The sequence below is a fragment of the Acinonyx jubatus genome, chromosome C1 (genome assembly GCF_027475565.1).
Source record: "Acinonyx jubatus isolate Ajub_Pintada_27869175 chromosome C1, VMU_Ajub_asm_v1.0, whole genome shotgun sequence".
Classification (NCBI taxonomy): domain Eukaryota; kingdom Metazoa; phylum Chordata; class Mammalia; order Carnivora; family Felidae; genus Acinonyx; species Acinonyx jubatus.
In genome coordinates this window covers 185,755,431-185,777,214 of record NC_069381.1, presented here as the reverse complement: position 1 = coordinate 185,777,214, position 21,784 = coordinate 185,755,431, and the positions used below count along the sequence as shown (strand labels likewise).

The 21,784-nt window shown below is 37.2% G+C and overlaps 1 protein-coding gene across 12 annotated transcripts in view; it reads right to left on the bottom strand.

Annotated features, from left to right (window-relative positions):
* CARF (calcium responsive transcription factor) overlaps positions 1-21,784 on the bottom strand; it is a 99,627-nt gene that overhangs the window by 3,372 nt on the left and 74,471 nt on the right. For 6 of the 12 annotated variants that reach the window (XM_053215587.1, XM_053215596.1, XM_053215583.1 and 3 more), the window contains 2 exons: positions 14,964-15,017; positions 12,791-14,752 (listed from right to left, as the gene is read on the bottom strand). The exons of 3 other annotated variants lie outside the window; for them this stretch is intronic. Coding sequence is in view for 2 of the 9 variants with exons in the window: in XM_053215581.1 (XP_053071556.1) it covers positions 14,967-15,017 (51 nt within the window). In the remaining 7 variants the exon portion in view is untranslated. Of the gene's footprint in view, positions 1-12,790; positions 15,018-21,784 lie in introns of those variants that run through there. 3 more of the 12 variants (XM_053215588.1, XM_053215597.1, XM_053215580.1) reach the window with 2 other exon arrangements.

Below are 21,784 nucleotides of genomic sequence, written 5' to 3'. Positions count from 1 at the left end.
AAAATTTATATCCTATCCCCCAAGGTGATGGTATTAGGAAGCAGTGCCTTTGAAAGTACTTAGATCATGAGGGAGGAGCATTAGTGAATGGGATTAGTACTCTTATAAAATAGATCTCACAGAGCTCCCTATGTGAGCTTTCAACTCTGTGAGAATACAACAAGTCTGGAAGATGGCATTCACACAATCACCCTATTTTGGACTTCCAGCCTATAGACAAGGAAGGAAGGAAGGAAGGAAGGAAGGAAGGAAGGAAGGAAGGAAGGAAGGAAGGAAGGAAAGAAAGAATGGAGGAAAGGAGGAAGGAAGGAAAGAAGGAAAGAAGAAGGAAGGGAGGAAATGAGGAAAGAAAAAAAGAAAGGAAGAAAAGAAAGAAAAGAGAGAAAAAGAGGAAGAAAGAAAAAGAAAAGAAGAAAAGGAAGAAAGAAATTGTAATCTACTGTCTGGTATTTTGTTATAGCAGCCCAAACATACTAAGACATCAGTAAAGCATCCCCTCACCTTCTTTTAGAGAATAGCGTCCTTTTTTCCCTTCCTTTCTCTATTTTTCACTGTAGCACTTAACAGCTGACATATAATTTGTCTATTGTGAGTTCCCCCTAGTAAAATGGGAGCACTATGAACACGGGGAGTTTATTCACTGCTATATACTTTCAGGCCCTTGAATAGTGTCTTATACACAAGAGACACCCAATAAATATTTGCAGACTATAAAATAAAAGGAATAAATTATCTATTTCACTATATGTCTATTATTCCATGTCCCTTCTTGAGTCTGCCAAATTCTGCATTTATTTTTTCTTTTTTAATTTTTTCAATTTTTTTTTTATTATTTATTTTTGAGAGACAGAGAGAAACAGAGCATGAGCAGGGGAAGGACAGAGAGAGAGGGAAACACAGAATCCAAAGCAGGCTCAAGGCTCTGAGCTCTCAGCACAGAGCCTGACACGGGGCTTGAACCCGAAACCATGAGATCACATGACCTGAGCCAAAGTCCGACACTCAACTGACTGAGCCACCCAGGTGCCCCCCAAATTCTGCATTTAGATGGCATCTAGTGTCAGCTAGATGCCAAAAGTCTTCCTGTGCTGAGACTTCTGGTAGCTCCCTGGAGTGGGGATAAGCTTTGGTTTTATGAGTGAGTCTTTTATCAACACTTAGGTGTCTCCACCAGTGAAGCTATAGCCACTTTTTCTTCAGGCAGACCTCAAGGCCAACACATTTGTCACCTGAAGAACATATTTCCTTAGTAAAATTGTTACTTAGTCACCTTCTGAAACAACATGGCCTTGCTATACTAAAATCATATTTCTGGCCTAATTTTCATGACAAAATGTGTTAACCTTAAAAGCAAATCCAGTAAAAATGTCTTTATCCAGGAATAATAGAGAATTGCAATTCAGAACATGCAAAATATGGCAAAACCATAGGTAAGTTCAACAAACAAAGGAGAGGAATATTATTTTATGGAGAAGCAGGAAGAAGTTGGGAAGGAATGTTCTGAATGCAAGTTGATTGGACAAAAGCATGGGGTCTTCATGATGACAATTTCTCATTGGCTGAGTTGCAGGGGTAGTTGATTTCTTGTAGAAGATGCAATGTACCTCTTTCCCCATTGGGGACTGTAATTGGTGATTCTTTCCAATTTAAGATTTTTCTGTTGGGGTCCATAATTGGCAATTCTTCCTATAATTTGATGTTGAGTGGTATGGCTCTCATTTCTAACCTCCCTTTCTATCCTTCCTATTCTACTTTAGTAAAGTTTCACTTTATTTTCACCAAGGCATACTCATGAACTGAAATGGCCCTCTCTAATCTACCAGGTGGTCCTGTACTCAAATAGTTTCTCTTCTGATAACAGGGTTAAGAGTCTCAGTTCACTTCACCTGTATAACCTTAGAATGTTACTAATTAACAATGAAAATTACATCTGCCAAGACAATTGGACTACTTATGTAAATCAGTCAGAGGATTATCACCTCAAAGAAATAATGACATAGATCAGGGAATCCGGATGGCTCAGTCAGTTGAGTATCCAACTCTTGATTTTGGCTCAGGTCATGATCTCACAGTTCATGAGTTCGAGCCCTGCATTAGCTCTACACTGACAGTGTGGAGCCTGCTTGGGATTCTCTCTCTGCCCCTCTCTCCCTTTCTCTAAAATAAATAAATAAACTTAAAAAAAATGACTAACATAGGTAAATTATAATCTTTGAGTTATTTTTTCATCATGGTTCAGAGCAAGTAAATTAATTAGATTAACTTGATAAGTAGTGATATCTTATATAATAACCTACATGCAACCATTCCCATTATGGACAACCTACCAACTGAAGCAGATACTCAACTGTAGAAGATAGAATACAGTTTCCCTTGGACAGAGTTGGAGACATTTCACCTCTTTGGTTAAGTTTATTCATAGGTATTCTGTTGGTTTTGGTGCACTTTAATGGGATTATTTTCTTAATTTCTCTTTCTGCTGCTTCATTATTGGTGTATAGAAATGCAACAGATTTCTGTACATTGATTTTGTATCCTGTGACTTTATTGAATTCATTTATCAGTTCTAGTAGTTCTTTGTCAAGACTTTTGGGTTTTCTAATATAGTATAATGTCACCTGCAAATAGTGAAAGTTTTACTTCTTCCTTACCCATTTGGATGGCTTTTATTTCTTTCTGTTTTCTGATGGCTATGGTGAGGACTTCCAGTACTATTTGAAGAAAAGTGGTTAGAGTGGACATCTTTGTCTTGTTCCTGACTTTATGGAGAAAGCTTTTCCACTAATTTCTATTCTTTTAAATTTGTTAAGACCAGAATGAGGTCTATCTTGGTGAATTTTCCATGTAAACTTGAGAATATGTATTCTGCTGTTGCTTTGTGAAGCAGTTGATGGATGTCAACTATATCCAATATGATCAACATGGTGATATTGAGTTCAACTATGTCCTTAGGTCAGCCTGATGGCTTTGTCCATTTTTTATATACTTGGAGCAGATTTATCTATTTCTCCTTCCAGTTCTATTAGTTTTTCTTCACATATTTTGATGTTTTCTATTTATTTATTTATTTATTTATTTATTTATTTATTTATTTATGTTTATTTATTTTTGAGAGAGAGGGAGTAGGAGAGGAGCAGAGAGAGAGGGAGGCAGAGGATCTGAAGTGGGCTCTGGGCTGACAGCAGACAGCCCGATGCAGAGAGATCCATGAGATCATGACCTGAGCTGAAGTCAGATGCTTAACCAAATAGACTGAAACACCCAGGCCCCTCCCCCGCCCTTTAAAAAAAATATATTTATTTATTTTTGAGAGAGAGAGTGTGTCAGGAAGGAACAGAGAGAGAGGGAGACAGAGAATCTGAAGCAGGCTCTTCATTGTCAGCACAAAGCCCGACTTGGGGCTCAAACCCATAATGTGAGATCATGACCTAAATCAAAGTTGGAAACAACCAACTGAGCCACCCAGATGCCCCTTAATGTTTTCTTGTTAAGAACATACACATTATGGGGGCACCTGGGTGGCTCAGTTGGTTAGGCGTCGAACTTCAGCTCAGGTCATGATCTGGTGGTCCATGAGTTCAAGCCCCACATCAGGCTCTGTGCTGACAGCTCAGAGCCTAGAGGCTGTTTCAGATTCTGTGTCTCCCTCTCTCTCTGACCCTCCCCCGTTCATGCTCTGTCTCTCTCTGTCTCAAAAATAACTAAACATTAAAAAAAATTTTTTTTTATTAAAAAAAAAAAAGAACATACACATTATGGGGGAGCCTGGGTGGCTCAGTTGGTTAAGCGTGTGACTTTGGCTCAGGTCATGATTTCACAGTTTGTGTGTTTGAGCCCTGTGTTGGGTTGATGGGTTCGGTGCTGACAGCTCAGAGCCTGAAGCCTGCTTCAGTTTCTGTGACTCCCTCTCTCTCTCTCCCTCCCCTGCTCACACTCTGTTTCTCTCTCTCAAAAATTAATAAACATTAGGAAAAAAATTTTAAAAAGAACATACAAATTATGAATTATTATATCCTGGATAATTGGCCCCTTTATCATTATGTAATGCCCCTCTTTATCCCTGATAAATTTCCTTGCTCTGAAGTCTGTTCTATCTGAAATTAATATAGCTATTCCTGCTTTCTTTTATTTAGTGTTAGGATGGTTTATCTTTCTCCATACATTTATTTTTCATCTATATGGTCTTTTTGTATTTAAAATGGGTTGCTTTTTGATGACATATAGCTGAGTCTTATTTTTTGATCCACTTTGACAATTAAAAAAATATTTTTTTTAAGTTTATTTATTTTGAGAGAGAGAGACTGAAAGTGCATGCATGAGCAGGGGGGAGAGGCAGAGAGAGGTAGAGAAAGAGAGAGAGAATATCCCAAGCAGCCTCCGAGTACTGTCAGTGCACAGCCCAACGTGGGGCTCGAACCCACAAACTGTGAGATCATGACTTGAGCTGAAACCAAAAGTCAGACTCGTAACCAACCGAGTCACCCAGATGCCCCAACAATCTTTGTCTTTTAAATAGTGTATTTAGCCAATTGGTATTTAAAGTGATTATTGATATTGTGTACTAATATGTACCATCTTTGTTACTGGATTTTATTTGTTGCCCTTATTCTTTGTTCCTATTTTTCCTTCCACTTTTTCCTCCTTTTATGGTTTTAACTGAATATTTTCTTTTATTTTTTTAAAATTTTTTTAACGTTTACTTTTGAGAGAGAGAGAGAGAGAGAGAGAGAGCAGGAACAAGACAGGAACAGAGAGAGAGAGAGAGAGAGAGAGAGAGAGAGACAGAGAGAGAGAGAGAGAGAGAGAGAGAGAGAGAGAGAGAGAGAGAAAGAGAGAATCCAAAGCAGGCTCCAGGCTCTAGGTGTCAGCACAGAGCCTGACGCGGGGCTTGAACCCACAAACCGTGAGATCATGACCTGAGCTAATGTCAGACACTTAACCAACTGAGCCACCCAGGTGCCCCTAACTGAATAGTTTATATAATTCCATTTCCTCCCCTCTATTTTTTTCTTTAGTGGTTGCCTAGAGTTTGCAATATACATTTACAACTAATCCAAATCCAGTTTTAAATAACCCTATACTTTTTCACAGGCATTGCAAGAGCCTTATAATAACAAAATATTTCCCAATTCCTCTCTCCATCCCTTGCATTATTCATTTCACTTATACATAAGCAGGCATATGCATATATACATAAACACACATAACTGAACATATTGTAGCTATTATTTTAAACAATTGTTAGATCAATTAAAAATAAGAAAAACAAAGTTTTATTTTACCTTCACTTATTCTTTCTCTGATGCTTTTCTTTTCTTTATGTAGACCAGAGTATCTGGCCTCTATCATTTTTCTTCTCTCTGAAGAACTTCTTTTAACATTTCTTGCAAGGGAAGAATTTCCCTTTTCTATTATTTATTTATGTATTTATTTTGTCTAAGAAAGTCTTTATTTCCCTTTTACTTTTGAAGGATAATTTCACAGGTACAGAATTCTACCTGTGTTTTTTTCTTTCAGTGCTTTATTTTTTTTCTTTTTCCTTTTTGTTGTTTTTTTAAATGTTTATCCATTTGAGCTTCATTTTGAGAGAGATAGAGAGCAAGAGGGGTAGGGACAGAGAGGGAGAGAGGGAGACAGAACCCCAAACAGGTTCCACGCTGTCAGTGCAGAGCCCAATGTGGGCTCGAACCCACGAACTATGATGACCTGAGCTGAAATCAAGAGTCAGACAGTTAACTGACTGAGCCCCCCAGGTGCCCCTCTCTCAGTACTTTAAATATTTCACTCCACTCTCTATTTGCTTGCATGGTTTCTGAAATGAAGTCAGATGCAATTTTTATCTTTGCTCCTCTATAGATAGGTATATTTTCCCCTCTGGCTTCTTTCAAGATTTTTCTTTATCATTGGTTTTCTAATGTTTGAATATGATATGCCTAGGTGTAGCTTTTTTGGGAGGGCATTTATCCTGCTTGGTGTTCTCTGAGATTTCTGGATCTGTGATATGGTGTCTGTCCTTACTTTGGGGAAATTCTCAGTCTTCATTGCTTCAAATATTTCTTCTGTTCCTTTCTTCATCCTCTTGTATTCTCATTCCACACATTACACTTTTTGGATTACACAGTTCTTGGATATTCTGTTCTGATTTGTTCAGTCTTTTTTGTGTTTGCTTCCCATTTTGGAAGTTTCTATTAACATATCCTCAAGCTCAAAGGGTCTTAGCCATGTCGTCTACTGATAAAAGTCATGTTTCATTGCTGTTATGGTGCTTTTGATCTGTAGCATCTCTTTTTGAATCTTAGAATTTCCATCTTTCTGTTTATGCTGTATATCTCTTTTTTGTACCTATTAGTATATTAATCACAATTTTTTAAATTCCCTTTCTGATAATTCTCAACATCCCTGCCATATTATGAGTCTGGATATGATGCTTAGTCTGTCTCTTCAAATTGTTTTTTGCCTTTTAGTATGCCTTGTAAATTTTTAATATCCAGACGTGATGTGCTGGGTAAAAGGAACTGCAATAAATAGGACTTTTCTTTAGTGAGGTGGTAAGATGTTAGGGTAAGGGAAGCTTTCTATAGTCCTATCATTAGGTCTCAGTCTTTAGTGAGCTTGTGCCTTTGAACTGTGAACTTCATAAGTGTTTCTAAGTTTTTCCCCCACTTAAGTGGGAAAGGATGGCTAGAGTGGGCTGGAGTTGGGTATTTCCCTAACCCCCGGATCAGTTAGGCTCTGGTAAAATAATTTCTCTTGATGGTGGGCCTTGTTAAAAAGAAAAGAAAGAATGCTCTGGTTATTTGAAAAGGGTTCCTTTCCCCCTTCCCCTGCCAGAGCATGAGGGGATTTTTCTCCAATATTTACTTTGAGAAGTTGGTTGAGCTCCTAGAAATAAAACTCACAAAATTATGCCCCCCACCATGACTGCACTCCCCTAGAGTTTTTAACTCTCAGACTTACCCGCTTTGAGCCCCCAGCAATTCATCAATTATAGTTTAGACTTTCCTATCACAGTATGGGTTCCAGTTGAGGGTTCTGCTCAGGATTTCTGCTCTGGTAAGCTGTAATTCTCAGTATTTGCCTGTCGCTCCAATTTTGGGGGTAGTTTTTTACCCTGTAACCTCACATCTCTGATGGAGCTAAGCTGTTTTGTTTGTTCAGCTTTTCAGTTGGTATTAGGATGGAGTGATGACTTTCAAGATCTTTACATGCTGATCCAGAAACTGGAAGTCCTGTCCATACCTTTACGGTAGGTACCATAAAATTGTCTAAGCTTCAGTGTCAGACATGCTAACACAAACACTCTATGATTACACTGATTAGAACGTGGGTATTTCCAAAATTCCTTAGCCACCCATTTATAATTATTTTATTAAGGTACATTACTTACGTATTCTCATTTAGAATCACAAAACTAGAAGTGTCTGGCTGGTTCAGTCAGCAGAGCATGTGACTTTTGATCTCAGGGTCGTGAGTTTAAGCCCCACATGTGACGTAGAGTTTACTTAAAAAAATTGGAATCATAAAACTGGAAAGCTGGAAGTTACATTAGAGATCATGTAATTCAATATGTCCGTTTTAAATATTGAAAAATCAAGGCCTGAATTTGAATGTAACCAAAATTCTTGACAAGCACTGTTCAACAGAAATTTCTGCAATGATGGGGGGATCCTGGGTGGCTCGGTTGGTTAACTGTCCGACTTCGGGTCAGGTCATGATTTTGGGGTCCATGAGTTCGAGCCCTGCATCAGGCTCTATTGACAGCTCGGAGCCTGGAGACTGCTTCAGATTCTGTCTCCATCTCTCTGTCCCTCCCCTGCTCATGCTCTCTCTCTCAAAAATAAATAAAGATTAAAACATTTTTAAAAGAAATTTCTGCAACGATGGAAACGTTCCACATCTGTGTTGTTCAGTGCAGTAGCCATTAGCCATATATTTCTATTAAACAATTGCAATGGGACTTGTGCAACAGGGAAATTAATTTTTAGTTTTATTTAATTTTAACTTAAAAGACACATGTGGCTAATAACTACTGTACTGGACACATCCATAGCTAATTTACATTGTAGGAAGCACAGAGGATAGAGAAGTAAGTTAAGTGACTTGTCCTGCAGTGCACCACTTGTAGTCAACAGAACTGAAACTAGAACCCAGAACTCCTTAATCCTAGACTTTTGACTGTGCTGTCTTTTCAGAGTCCAAAGGACAATGAATTTAAAGCAGGGTTTCTCAACCTCAGTACTATTGACATTTTGGACTGGATTTTTTGTCCTGTTCACTATAGACTATTTAGCAGCATCCCTGGCCTCTACCCAGTAAATACTATCTTCCAGCTGTGACAAACAAAACTGTCTCCAGACAAAGCCATATATCCTGGGGGCAAAACTGGGGGCAAAATCATCGCCTTTGAGAACCTTAGGTTACTAGGATTTCCTAGTCACACAAGATGTCCTCCCGGACCCCCGTAAGAGGCAGGTTAGATCCAACTTAACAGTCAAATGAGAACTTTAAGAATATGATATAGAAAAAGCGAAGGAACGAGGGCAGGAATAAGAATGGGATGGGGATCGTGACCGCACAAAAGAGAGAGACCAGGACCATGATCAGATCAGAGTCGATCAAAACAAAAGAGCAAGATCATGAAAGGGAACTGGAGCAGGTAAGAGAGAGAGAGAGAGAACAGGAGTGAGAGTGAGAAAAGGAATGGGAAAGAGAGAGAGAGACAAGAAGTGGGACTGAGGAGAGGACAAAGAAGATGCTTATGAACAAAGAAAACTTGAAAGAAAACTCTGAGAGAAAGAAGCTGCTTACCAAGAGTACCTTAAGAACTGGGAAATCTGAGAACAGAATAAAACCCAGGAGTATGAGAAAGAGGCTGAAAGAGAAGAAAGAAGAAGATAAATGGCAAAAGAAGCTAAATGACTAAAAGAATTCTTAGAAGATTATGATGATGATAGAGACGATCCCAAATATTACAGAGGAAGCGGTCTTCAGAGAAGGTTGCCTGGTAGGCAAAAGGAAATGGAAGCAGATGAACGGGACAGAAAAAGAGAAGGAAGAGCTAGAGGAAATCAGGCAGTGCCTTTCTGGCTGAAGGGCACCTGGATCCAGATGATGGAACAAGAGGCTGAATTGTGCAGACAATCACAGATAAAGCAAGAACCAGAATCAGAGCAAGAGGAAGAAGAAAAACAAGAAAAAGAAGAAAAATGGGAGGAACCAATGGAAGAGGAAGAAGAGTCGGAGCAAAAGCCCTGTCTCAAACCAACTCTGAGGCCCATTAGTTCTGCTCCATCTGTTTCCTCTGCCAGTGGCAATGCAACCCCCAACACTGTTGGGGATGAGTCTCCTTGTGGTAGTTATTCCTCATGAAAATTCACCAGATCAACAGCAACTTGAGGAACATGGGCCAAAAATAGAGCTAAGTCTTAAATTGGGTGTTTCCAATAGTCCTGGTCAACCTAATTCTGTGAAGAGAAAGAAACTCCCCATAGATAGTGTCTTTAACAAATTTGAGGATGAAGACAGTGATGATGTATCCCTAAAAAGGAAACTAGTTCCCTTGGATTATGGTGAAGATGATAAAAATGCTGCCAAAGGCACTGTAAACACTGAAGAAAAGCTCAAACACATTAAGGTCTCATTGAGAAAATCCCTATGGCCAAACCTGAGCTCTTTGCTTATCCCCTGGACTGGTCTATTGTGGATTCTATATTGATGGAACGATGGATTAGACCATGGATTAATAAGAAAATTATAAAATACATAGGTGAAGAAGAAGCTACAATAGTTTATTTTGTTTGTTCTAAGGTTATGGTTCATAATTCACCTCAGGGCATTTTAGATGATGTTGCCATGGTACTTGATGAAAAAGCAGAAGTTTTTATAGTCAAAATGTGGAGATTGTTGATATATATGAAACAGAAGCCAAGAAAATTGGTCTTGTGAAGTAAAAATCTTTTTACATTTAGAGTTTCGTTTCAGATTTCTTCTTTTCCACCCTTCAGAAAACTTTGACTTTTTCGGTCTTCAGAGACATTTGGAGATCTGTGTTTTTTTTTTTCCAATGTAGAAAATGTGAATTTTTTTGTCCTTTAATGTGGTGATGCCCTGTGTACACCCTTGGTTGTAAAAGACACCTGAATCCTCCTTGGTTCTCTTTATACTCACCAAGTAAAAATTACTGGTATGTTTTGTAAGCCACAGCTACTGTACACAGCCTATCTGATATAATCTTGTTTTACTTTTTGTAAGTATTAAAATGACCCCCCCCCAAAAAAGTGCAAATTAACTCAACAGGGATGCCTATTGGTGGCTACCACTTGAATGGGGATTAAAAATCAACTATGCATAATAATTTGTTGAGCACCTACTATGTACATAGTACCATATGCTTTACATATTTTATCTCTATCAAATTAACATTGCAAGACAGATGGAATTCTCTTCATTTTACAGATAATTGTGGTATAGAAGTTTAACTGGCACAAGGTCACACAGCTAGCTAGCAAGAGGGAAATGCAAAATTCATACACACCAATTAGCTATATCTGAATTTAACACCCATGTATTTTCTACTTGAGTATACCTCTAACAACGTCTTTATTACTCAGGACTGAAGAGGCAGATCTGAAACATAAGATAAAGAACAGAATATAAATAGAATGAAGAGAATTCTTAAAGAGGTAAAGGTACATTCAGTGCGGAGAGTTGCAGGGAGATATTACCAAATGATTACTATGCTTAAGGAAGAAAGTGGTACTTGAGCTAGACCCTGAAGGAATGTCAGAATTTGAGTGTCCAGAAAAAAAAAGAATTCTGAAAAGAGACTGCTTAGGTAAAAGATTGACTCCTCAGAAAATTCTCCTCTAAATTTTGAAGAGGCTGTGATTTACGTGAGCAGTCTAGCTAGCATAGAATAGGAAGGAGATGAGGTTGGGAAGATAAAGGTTGCAATTAGCTCACAGTAGGTCCTGAATGCTGGATCAATGATTTAGATTTCATTCTGTGTAAAATGAGAGTTTTTAAGCAAGGCCATGACAAGAATAAAATTATATTTGTTGTCCTACATCTTGTGATATCTTTCCCAAGGCAACATGTAATCCTACACTCTTTCCAACACACAGAATACAGTAATTAAAATTTAGTTGAAACATGAAAGAAAGCCACTTCACTTTCACGTAAAATAAACTTTCAATGGTGGCTGGAAAGTTAATTGAAAGTTAAGACTTCCAAAGTCTACAGTAGAGAAAAAATCTTTAATCAAGAAGAAAAAAGAAATTACAGGAAAATTTTACTTATAAAGTGGCAATTTCTCTTTCTAAAATTATTATTTCCTTTTACCTAAATGTGAATAAAATAAAAATTTGAGGCTGGGAGAGATTTTCTAAGAAAGCAGCTTTCTTGAAATCCAATTGCTCTAATTCAAATTCAAGTATCTGAGATCTCTTTACTGTTATGTATCAAGGATTATTTCTTTCTTACAGCAATATAATACTATATGAATTAAAAAGAAAATTAAAAAAAAAACACCTCTATGTAATCTCTACCCCATGTATGCTGTACAACCACACATCTCAATTACTTTTTTTCCGCTACATTATTCACAGTAAAGAACGTATGAGGGGCCCCTCCCTGGGTGGCTCAGTTCATTGAGCGTCCAACTTTGGCTCAAGTCATGATCTCATGGTTTATGCGTTTGAGCCCCATGTTAGGCTCTGGGCTGACAGTTCAGAGCCTGCAGCCTGGTTTGGATTCTGTGTCTCCCTCTTTCTCTGCCCCTCCCCTGCTCTCACTCTGTCTCTCTGTCTCAAATGTAAATAAATATTAAAAGGAAATTTAAAAAAAAGAATATGATATTTCTAACATTAATCTAGTAGTTCTTAGGAACTGCATCTGGTACTAGTTTTCTGTTTTTTTTGATAATTCTTTTGATTTGTATATTCGTTTGATTTATTGGCTCCTTACATTTTTTCTGTTTCAGTAATAAAGTGGATTAATGATTATCAGTGTATTTGGAATTAAGATTATGAAATCTAGAGTGTCACGGGTAAACAACTACGACTGACTCATAGGGCTTTACTTTTTCATATTACCACAAAACTTTAATAGTAATCAAAAAGTAACACTTATTAAAACATCTGAGTTCAGGTAGTTTGTAAAGGCAGTCAAGTCAACAATGATGAAAACACAAAATGTTTCACAGTTTTCTGAAGACATTTCTGGAAAAAGTTACCTATTTCACTTTTCCTATTTTATTGTAATGTATTTAATTAAGGAGAAAGATCTTTGTTTACTGAGCATTCCATTCCTGTATTTATTTCCTGCCAAAAGGATCATTAGCTTTTGTTTATCATATGATTCATCATGGTGACACACATTAGGAGATCAAGAAGATTATGGTTTCCAGTTTCGAATAAGCAGATGGAAAATAGTGCCCTAAAGGAATAAGTTGAATGAAACAAAAGCTTGTTTCAGTACAAATTAAGAGGAAGAATAGAAAACTAAAGAAAAAATTTTCCATTTAGCTTTTAGGTTTCCAGATAAGAAATCAAGCAGCCACTGTAAAGAAAATACCCTCAGTTGAATAATTTTACAAATAGAAGTGGCATACACAAGCCTACTTTCTTGGGGTACCTGGGTGGCTCAGCTGCTTAAGTCTCTGACTGTAGCTCAGGTCATGATCTCAAGGTTCATGAGTATAAGCCCCCATGTCAAGCACATCCTGCTTCAGATCTTCTGTCCCCCTCTCTCTCAGTCCCTCCTAAACTCATGCTCTCTTTCGCTCTTAAAAAAAAAAAAAACTAACATCAAATGCCCACTTTCCCAATTATATCTTATTGTTTGCAGTTATCCACTCAGTCTCATTAAAAGCTTTCTGATGTTTTAGTGGGTATTACAAAAAAGAGAACCACTTAGGGCAGTGTACGATGGGGAGTTATTATTTAATGGTTATAGAGTTAACGTTAGAGATGAAGAAAAAGTTCTGGAGACGGATAATAGTTCTGGAGATGGTTGCACACAGTGTGAATGTACTGAATGGCAAAGAACTGTACACTTAAAAATAGTTAAAATGGTAAACTTTACCTTATGTATAGTTTATCATTGCAGAGAGAGAAAGAAAGAAAGGTGCAGTTATTTTACTTGACTAGGATATGGTAAAAAAAGGCAAAAAATGCTAAAAGCCAAAATAGGCATTTATGTAATAATTTAGGCATTATAAATTTTATTTCTCATCAGAATGTTGTAATAGCTATTAAAAACAAGAGAGGTTATGGAAGGGAGTATAAATTCCAGATACTTAAGTGACCAATAACTGACCAAATGAGTGAACATATGATTAAAGACAGCAACTTCCTTTCCTTTTTAGATTCCTGATCCACCCTTTACAGATTTTGATTTAAAGTGGTATCTTGATAATTTCCAACATTACCAACTTCCTAGGCTGTGCTCGTACAAATCCTATTATCTTTTGGTCTCTCCCCTCCTATTCTTAACTACCTGTGTAAGTTAAGGGGTGGAGGGAGAGTTTAATGTAATATAGATGTAAAATGCAGTGGATTAAATAAGATGGGAATTTTAAATCTTTCTAAGAGTCTTAAGGTAGGTAGCGCACCTCGATCCCACAATGAGATTCAAGGGCCCCAGTTCTCCCCTTCTCATTGCTCTTTGAACTCACAGGATATTGTCCTTATCAACCAGCTTACAGGAAGGAAGAAAAAGTGGAAATGAAGGACCATTTCCTTTTGGTTACATAGAAGTGGCACTCACTTCTCAAATTCCATGAGCAAGACTTTAGTCAACACCTACATCTAGCTAGAAAGGATACTGGAAAATTCTATTTCTCACTAGGAGTCCATATACCTAGGTAATACTATGGAAAATGGATTTGGGGAGAACAATGTGTAGTCTGAACACTACCCTATTCCCAACTTCATCAGGTGACTGAGCATAGTTTGTTTGGTTCTCTTATAGTATCAGTATTTCCAGACACTAAAAACTGTTAGGTTGCATCTATCACAACTTTTTTTTTTAAATGTTCCCATAGTCTTTTTATTCCACAATTCTTACACAACAAATCATCTTAAGACCTTGTGGTGCCCCTTGAAGGCATTATGCTCAGTGAAATAAGAAAGAGAAAGGCAAACACTGTATGATCTCTCTCTTTTTTTTTTTTTTTTTAATAAATAGAATCCAAGTTCATAGATACAGAGAACAGATTGGTGGTTGCCAGAGGCAGGGGTTGGAGGGTGGAAGAAATAGATGAACTGTTGCTATTGTTTTGTTTAAACAAATTTAATAAAAAACAAATATTTGGAAAGATCCTCAGGTATCTTTAAATTTGAATGAAATTTCTCTTCTTTTCAGTTAACTTTGTGTCATTATTTGTAAATATGCATGATCCAGAGATAACCATGACAACTCAGTTATGTGTATTTTCCCCATTTTTCTAAATTTATTCAATGATGCAAGTATATGTTTTTAACAAAATAAAATTATGCTATGCATTAAACAATACTTAGTAAAACTTAGTGGCATAAAACAAAAATTTTATTATGTTCACAGACTCTATGGACCAGGGATTTGGGTAGAGCAAAGAAGAGATGATTAGTATCTACTCCACAGTGTCTGGGGCTTCAGCTGGGAGACTCAAAGGCTGGGAGTGACTCAATGGCTGAGGGCTGAAATAATCTGAAGACATCTTCACTTACATGTCTGTGGTTGATGCTGCCTGTTGACTTGGAACTTCATTGGACTGTCAACATAAAATAGGTGGCTCGGTTGGATGGCTCAGATGAGCATCTGACTCTTGATTTCGGCTCAGGTTATGATCCCAGGGTTGTGGGATTGAGCCCTGCATCACACTGAGCATGGAGCCTGCTTGAGATTCTTTCTCTCTCCCTCTGCCCCTCCCCTGCTTACGCTCTCTAAAAACAAAAACAAAACAAACAAAAAACCCACAAAACCTGTTAAATGTGGTCTCTCTGCACAGGCTCGTTTAAGCTTCCACACAGTGATTTCTGAAACAAGAAACAAAGCACTAGCTATAAGGGACAAAATTGATAACTTTCACTACAATAAGATTTAAAAAGCTTGTTCCTCAAAAGCACTACAGAGAGAGCAAAGACACCTTGGAAAAGGAAAATATATTTGTAAAACATATTTTTAATAAAAGACTCTTACTTGGAATATGTATAGAATCCCAACAAAAAAAGTAATAGAAACTATCTAGGAGTTTTTAATTTTTTTAATGTTTTTATTTATTTTTGAGAGAGAGAGAGAGAGAGAGAGAGAGAGAGAGCGTGAATAGGGGAGGGGCAAAAAGAGAAGGAGACAGAGAATCTGAAGCAGGTTCCAGGCTCTGAGCTGTCAGCACAAAGCCTGACTCTGGGCTCGAACTCATGAACCATGAGATCATGATCTGGGCTGAAGTTGGACGCTCAACCAACTGAGCCACCCAGGCGCCCCTAGAAGTTTTTAAATGAGCAAAATATTTAGATTGGCCATTCACAGGAAGGGAAATACAAATGGTGAACCAATATTGAAAAGGTACTCAAACTCAGTCGCAATTAAGGAAATGCAAATTAAAACCACAATTAAAACCCACTATATATTTAGGAAGTCTGACAATAAAAAGTATTTTTAAATATATGAAACAACTGTAATTATCATACACTGTTAGTGAGGGTATACACTGGTACAATCGATTTGGAAATCAGTTTGGCACTATCTAGTAAAGCTACATGTATATCCAATGATCCAACTACTTCGTATGGAGCTGGAGAAACTGTGCATGTATGTACCAAAAAATATGTATGACATGTATCATTTAAACATCCATCTATATAGAGAACAAGCTGGGTTAACATGTGACGGAGATCAAGGACTGCACTTTTTTTTTTTTAATTTTTTTTAATGTTTATTCATTTTTGTGAGAGAGAGAGAGAAGCAGAGTGTGAGCATGGGAGGGGCAGAGAGAGAGGGAGACACAGAATCCAAAGCAGGCTCCAGGCTCTAAGCTATCAGCACAAAGCCCTATGAGGGACTTGAACTTCTGAACTGTGAGACCACGGCCTGAGCCAAAGTAGGGATTACACTTTTGATCAGCACAGGGTGATACATGAAAGGGTTGAATCACTATACTGTACACCCGAAACTAATATACACTGAATGTTAACTAAATGGAATTAAAATAAAACTTTAAAAAACCCACAGTCTATGCATTTCACCAATTTAATAGACTAAAGGAGAAAAACCATACAATTATCTCAATAGATGCATTATGTGACAAAAGTCAACATCCACTTGTAATATAAATTCTTGACAAACTAGAAAAGATCTGGAATCTAGACAGCTCCAAATGTGTATGAATTACAGAATGAAATGCTTATTTTCCAATTTAAATATCCTCTGAACTATTTGGTATACAAAATCTAAGACAGTAATGGCTTAGAGCCAATGTTCCTTAAAGATTGTCCCTCAGGGTGCCTGGCTGGTTCACTAGGTAAAGCATGTGACTCTTGATTTTGTGGTTGTGAATTCAAGCTCTATGTCGGGTGAAGAACTTACATTAAAAAAAGAAAACTTAAATACCGTCCTCTATTAGATCTTTATAACAACTTTTTAATTAAATATTTTGTTTCAGGAGATTTCAAAGATCAAGGTGGGTTGAAAATAAAAGTGTTAATACTACTCTGAAAAAAATATTTGCTCCCCCATTAATATATTAATCTATATCCTACAGTCCCTTATCTTTTAATTTATAAACACTCTAGGTTGGCAGGAAGCATACTCTTCCTCATGGTGAATTTTGATAGTTCATGAATTATTTAATTTAGAGTGAAATCTGATTATAACACAGACTTTGGAGTAAAAAAGTCCTGGGTTTAGATTTTTGATTCTTGGCTTCTTAGCTATGTATAATCTCGGGTAAAGTATTCAATCCCTCTGAGTTTGTTTTTCTTCCATAAAATTGGGATAATAAAACCCAGGCCAGGTGTGAGGATTAAATGATAAATATAAAGCATCTGGCACTCAATAAGTGTTATCTATTACCATATTTTAGAACTAAGTAAATATATGTTAACTGTTGCTGGGTGAATTTCAGAGACCCCAGGCCCTGGGGCCTCGACCCAGCCCAACCCAAAGAGGTTGCCAAAGGTTCTTGTTTTCATCCCAAGAAAGAATTCAAGGACAGACACAGCACACCAAAGGAGTGACACAAGCGGGAAAGTTCATTAAACTGAAAGTACACTCTTGAGATGTAAAAGGAGACTAGCTCAAGAGAAACAGAACAAAAATCACAAATGAAAGAGGAGAAGTAACAACCAATACCACAGAAATACAAATAATTGTAAGAGAATATTATGAAAAATTATACAAATTGGACAGCCTAGAAGAAATGGATAAATTCCTAGAAACACATAACCTCCCAAAACTGAACCAGGAAGAAATAAAAAATTTGAACACAACATGATTACTAGCAATGAAATTGAATCTGTAATCAAAAAAACTTCCAAGCAAATTCTACCAAACATTTCAAGAAGAGTTAATATCTATTCTTCTCAAACTATTCCAAAAAACAGAAGAGGAAAGAAAACTTCCAAACTCATTCTATGAGGACAGTTATCACCCTGATGGCAAAACCAGATAAAGACATCACAAAAAAAGAGAACTACAGGACAATATCTCTGATGAACATAGATGCAAAAATCCTCAAAAATTACTAACAAATAAAATCCAACAAAACATTTAAAAAAATCATTCACCATGATTAAGTGGGATTTATTCTTGGGATGCAACAGTGGTTCAATACTCCCAAATAAATCAATGAGATAGATCACATCAATAAGAGAAAAGATAAAAACCATATAATCACTTCAAGAGATGCAGGAAAAGCATTTGACAAAAGTACAACATCAATTCATTATAAAAAACCTTCAACGAAGTAGGTTTAAAAGAAACATTCTTCAACATAATAAAGCCCCTATATAAAAAACCCACAGCTAACATCACACTCAACAGGGAAATGCTTTTCTCTCAGCTTTTCCCCTAAGGTCAGGAATAAGACAAGGATGTATACTCTCACCACTTTTATTCAACATAGTACTGGAAGTCCTAGCCATAGCCATCAGACAACAGAAAGAAATAAAAGGCATCTAAATCAGTAAGGAAGAAGTAAAACTTTCACTATTTGCAGATGACATGATACTATATAGAGAAAACCCAAAAGACGCCACCAAAAACTACAAAACTGATAAATGATTTCAGTAAAGTCACAGGATACAAAATCAATATACAGAAACCTGTTGCATTTCTATACACCAATAATGAAGCAGCAGAAAGAGAAATTTAAAAAAAACAATCTCACTGGGGCACCTGGGTGGTTCAGTTGGTTAAGCATCTAACTCCAGCTCAGGTATTGATCTCGTGGTTCCTGAGTCTGAGCCCCACATTGGGCTGTCTACTGTTAGCATAGAGCCTGCTTTGGATTCTCTGTCTTCCTCTCACTGCCCCTCTCTTGCATCTACTTGCATGCTTCTCTCACTAAGATGAAAGAAAGAAAGAAAGAAAGAAAGAAAGAAAGAAAGAAAGAAAGAAAGAAAGAAAGAAAGACAGAAAGACAGAAAGAAAGAAAGAAAGAGGGAGGGAGGGAGGGAGGGAGGGAGGGAGGGAGGGAGGGAGGGAGGGAGGGAGGAAGGAAGGGAAAAATCCCATTTACAATTGCACCAAAACCAATAAAATACTAGGAATAAACTTAACCAAAGAGGTGAAAGATCTTTATTCTGAAAACTATAAAACTTTAATGAAAGACACTAAAGATGACACAAAGAAATGGAAAGATATTTCATGTTCATGAGTTGGAAGAACAAATATTCTTAAAATGTCAATACTACTGAAATCAATCTACATATTTAATGCAATCCCTATCAAAATACCAACACTTTTCACAGAACTAGAACAAACAATCCTACAATTTGTATGGGACACAAAAGACCCTGAATAGTCAAAGCAACCTTTCAAGAGAAAAGCAAAGCTGGAGGCATCACAATCCTGGACTTCAAGTTATGTTACAAAGTAATCAAAACAGTATGCTACTGGCACAGAAACAGACACATAAATCAAAGGAACAGAATAGAAAGCCCCCCAACTATATGGTCAATTAATCTTTGACAAAGCAGGAAAGAATATCCAATGGGCAAAGGACAGTCTTCAACAATGGTGTTGGGGAAACTGGACAGCTACACATGCAAAAGAAAGAAACGGGACCACTTTCTTACACCATAGACAAAGCTAAACTCAAAATGGCTTGAAGACCTCGATGTGAGACCTAAAACCATAAAAATCCTAGAAGAGAACAAAGACAGTAATTTCTCTGACACTAATAACTGTAGCCACTTTTTTGTAGCTACATTTCCTGAGGCAAGGGAAACAAAAGCAAAAATAAACTTGGGACTACATCAAAATAAAAAGCTTCTTTCTGCACAGCAAAGGAAACAATCAACAAAACTAAAAGATAACCTACAGAATTGGAAAAGATATTTACGAATGACATATCTGATAAAGGGTTAGTGTCCAAAATAAAGAACTTATACAACTCAACACCTCAAAAAATAACCCAATTAAAAAATGGGTAGAAGACATGAACAGACATTTCGTCAAAGACATCCAGATGGCCAATAGACACATGAAAAAACGCTCAACATAACTCATCATCAGGAAAATGCAAATCAAAACTACAATGCAATATCACCTCATACCTGTCAGAAGGGCTAAAATCAGCAAGACAAGAAACAACAGGCGTTGGTGAGGATGTGGAGAAAAGAAAGCCTTGTGCACTGTTGGTGGGGATGCAAACTGGTGCAGCTACTGTGGAAAACAATATGGAGGTTCCTCAAAAAGTTAAAAATAGAACTATTCTACAATCCAGCAATCACAGTTCTGATATTTACTCAAAGAATACAAAGACAATAATACAAAGGGATACATGCACCCCTATGTTTATAGCAGCATTATTTATAATAGCCAAATTATGGAAACAGCCCAAGTGTCCATTGATTGATGAATGGATAAAGAAGATGTGGTATATATACACCATGGAATGTTATTCATCCATAAAAAAAAATGAAATTTTGCCATTTGCAACAACATGGACAGAGCTAGAGAGGATATAATGCTAAGGGAAATAAGTCAGTCAGAGAAAGACAAATACCATATGATTTTACTCACATGTGAAATTTAAGAACCAAATGAGCAAATGGAAAGAGAGAGAGACGACAAACCAAGAAACACACTCTTTAGTTATAGAGAATCAGTTGATGGTTACCAGAGGGGAAATGAGTGGGAGGATGGGTGAAATACGTGGCTTATCATGATGAGCACTGAGTAATGTATAGAATTGTTAAATCACTATATTGTACACCTGAAACTATTATAACCCTGTATATTAACTACACTCAAACTAAAATAAAAAAAAAGAGCACAAAAGAAAGAACAAGCACAGGAACTGTGATATTGGGTTTGGGTTTCTATCTCTTATTGACAGTTGTTAGCTAGGGCATGGGATATTGATTGCTTGGGCTGAGGATTTCTTAGAAGCAGGGTTTTGAGCCTTCTCTTCCTTATTTGGTCAGAGGTTTTCTGTCATGGCATCTGCCATCTTGGATCTGTCTGGTCTGATCCAGCTTCTTGTGGAGTGCTGCTAGGACAGGCCTCTGACTTTCCAGATAGCTGTACTTCCTCTTTGCTGGCCTCTAGGCCTCCTGCTAGATCCTAACTAACTGCCTACTCTATCAAAATGAACAATGACTTTATGTTCCACCATTACTGATAGTATGCATGCTACATAATTTGGGAAAGGATAGGGCAAGCAAGTTAAAAAGAAAGTGCACATTGCTAGGTAGCAAATAATTATAATATTTTTCCTTTTTTAAAATGTTTATTTCTGAGAGAGAAGCATGTGCATAGTGGGGGAGGGCAGAGATGGGGGAGAGTCAGGGAGAGGTGGGGAGGGGCAGAGAAAGAAGGGGAAAGAGGTTCGAAGCAGGCTCCACGCTGAGAGCTGAGAGCCTGATGAAGGGCTTGAACTCACAAACCATGAGATCACAACCTGAACTAAAGTCAGATGCTTAACTGACTGAACCACCCAGGCATCCCTAAACATTTTTTAAAAAGGACTAGGCCAACAGAAATGGATTTTGTTTAAAAACTAAATTGCAATATTAAAATGGGCTAGTGAAAAGATTGTATTTCACATAAAAAATATATATGAAAACACCTCACTAATAAAAAATGTTAATTTGAAAAAAGTAAAGTATTTCAAATTAGAAAAGTCTTTAAATTATCATATTTAATTCTCATGAGGACACGATCAGATGCACAATCAAAAATTACTTTGAGATAGGGTGCCTGGGGGGCTCAGTCAGTTGAGTATCCCACTCTAGATTTCACCTCAGATCATGATCCCAGGGTCATGGGTGGAGCCCCCTGTTAGGATCTATGCTGAGCATGGAGCCTGCTTGGGATTCTCTCTATCTGTCTCTCTCTCTGTCTCTCTTCCCACCCCCATCCCTCTCCCTCACTCACACTCTCTCTCTCAAATAAAAAAAAAATTACTTTGAGATAGACTAAAACAATATAACATTTATGGAAAGAAATTTGATAATATTATCAAGAGTAAAAATGCTTATGCTGTTTAGTTACTTTATGTCTAGGAATGCAAACCAAAAACATAGCAGTCAGAGATACAAAAAATGACATTTGATGTTAAAAATATTGAAAATATCTA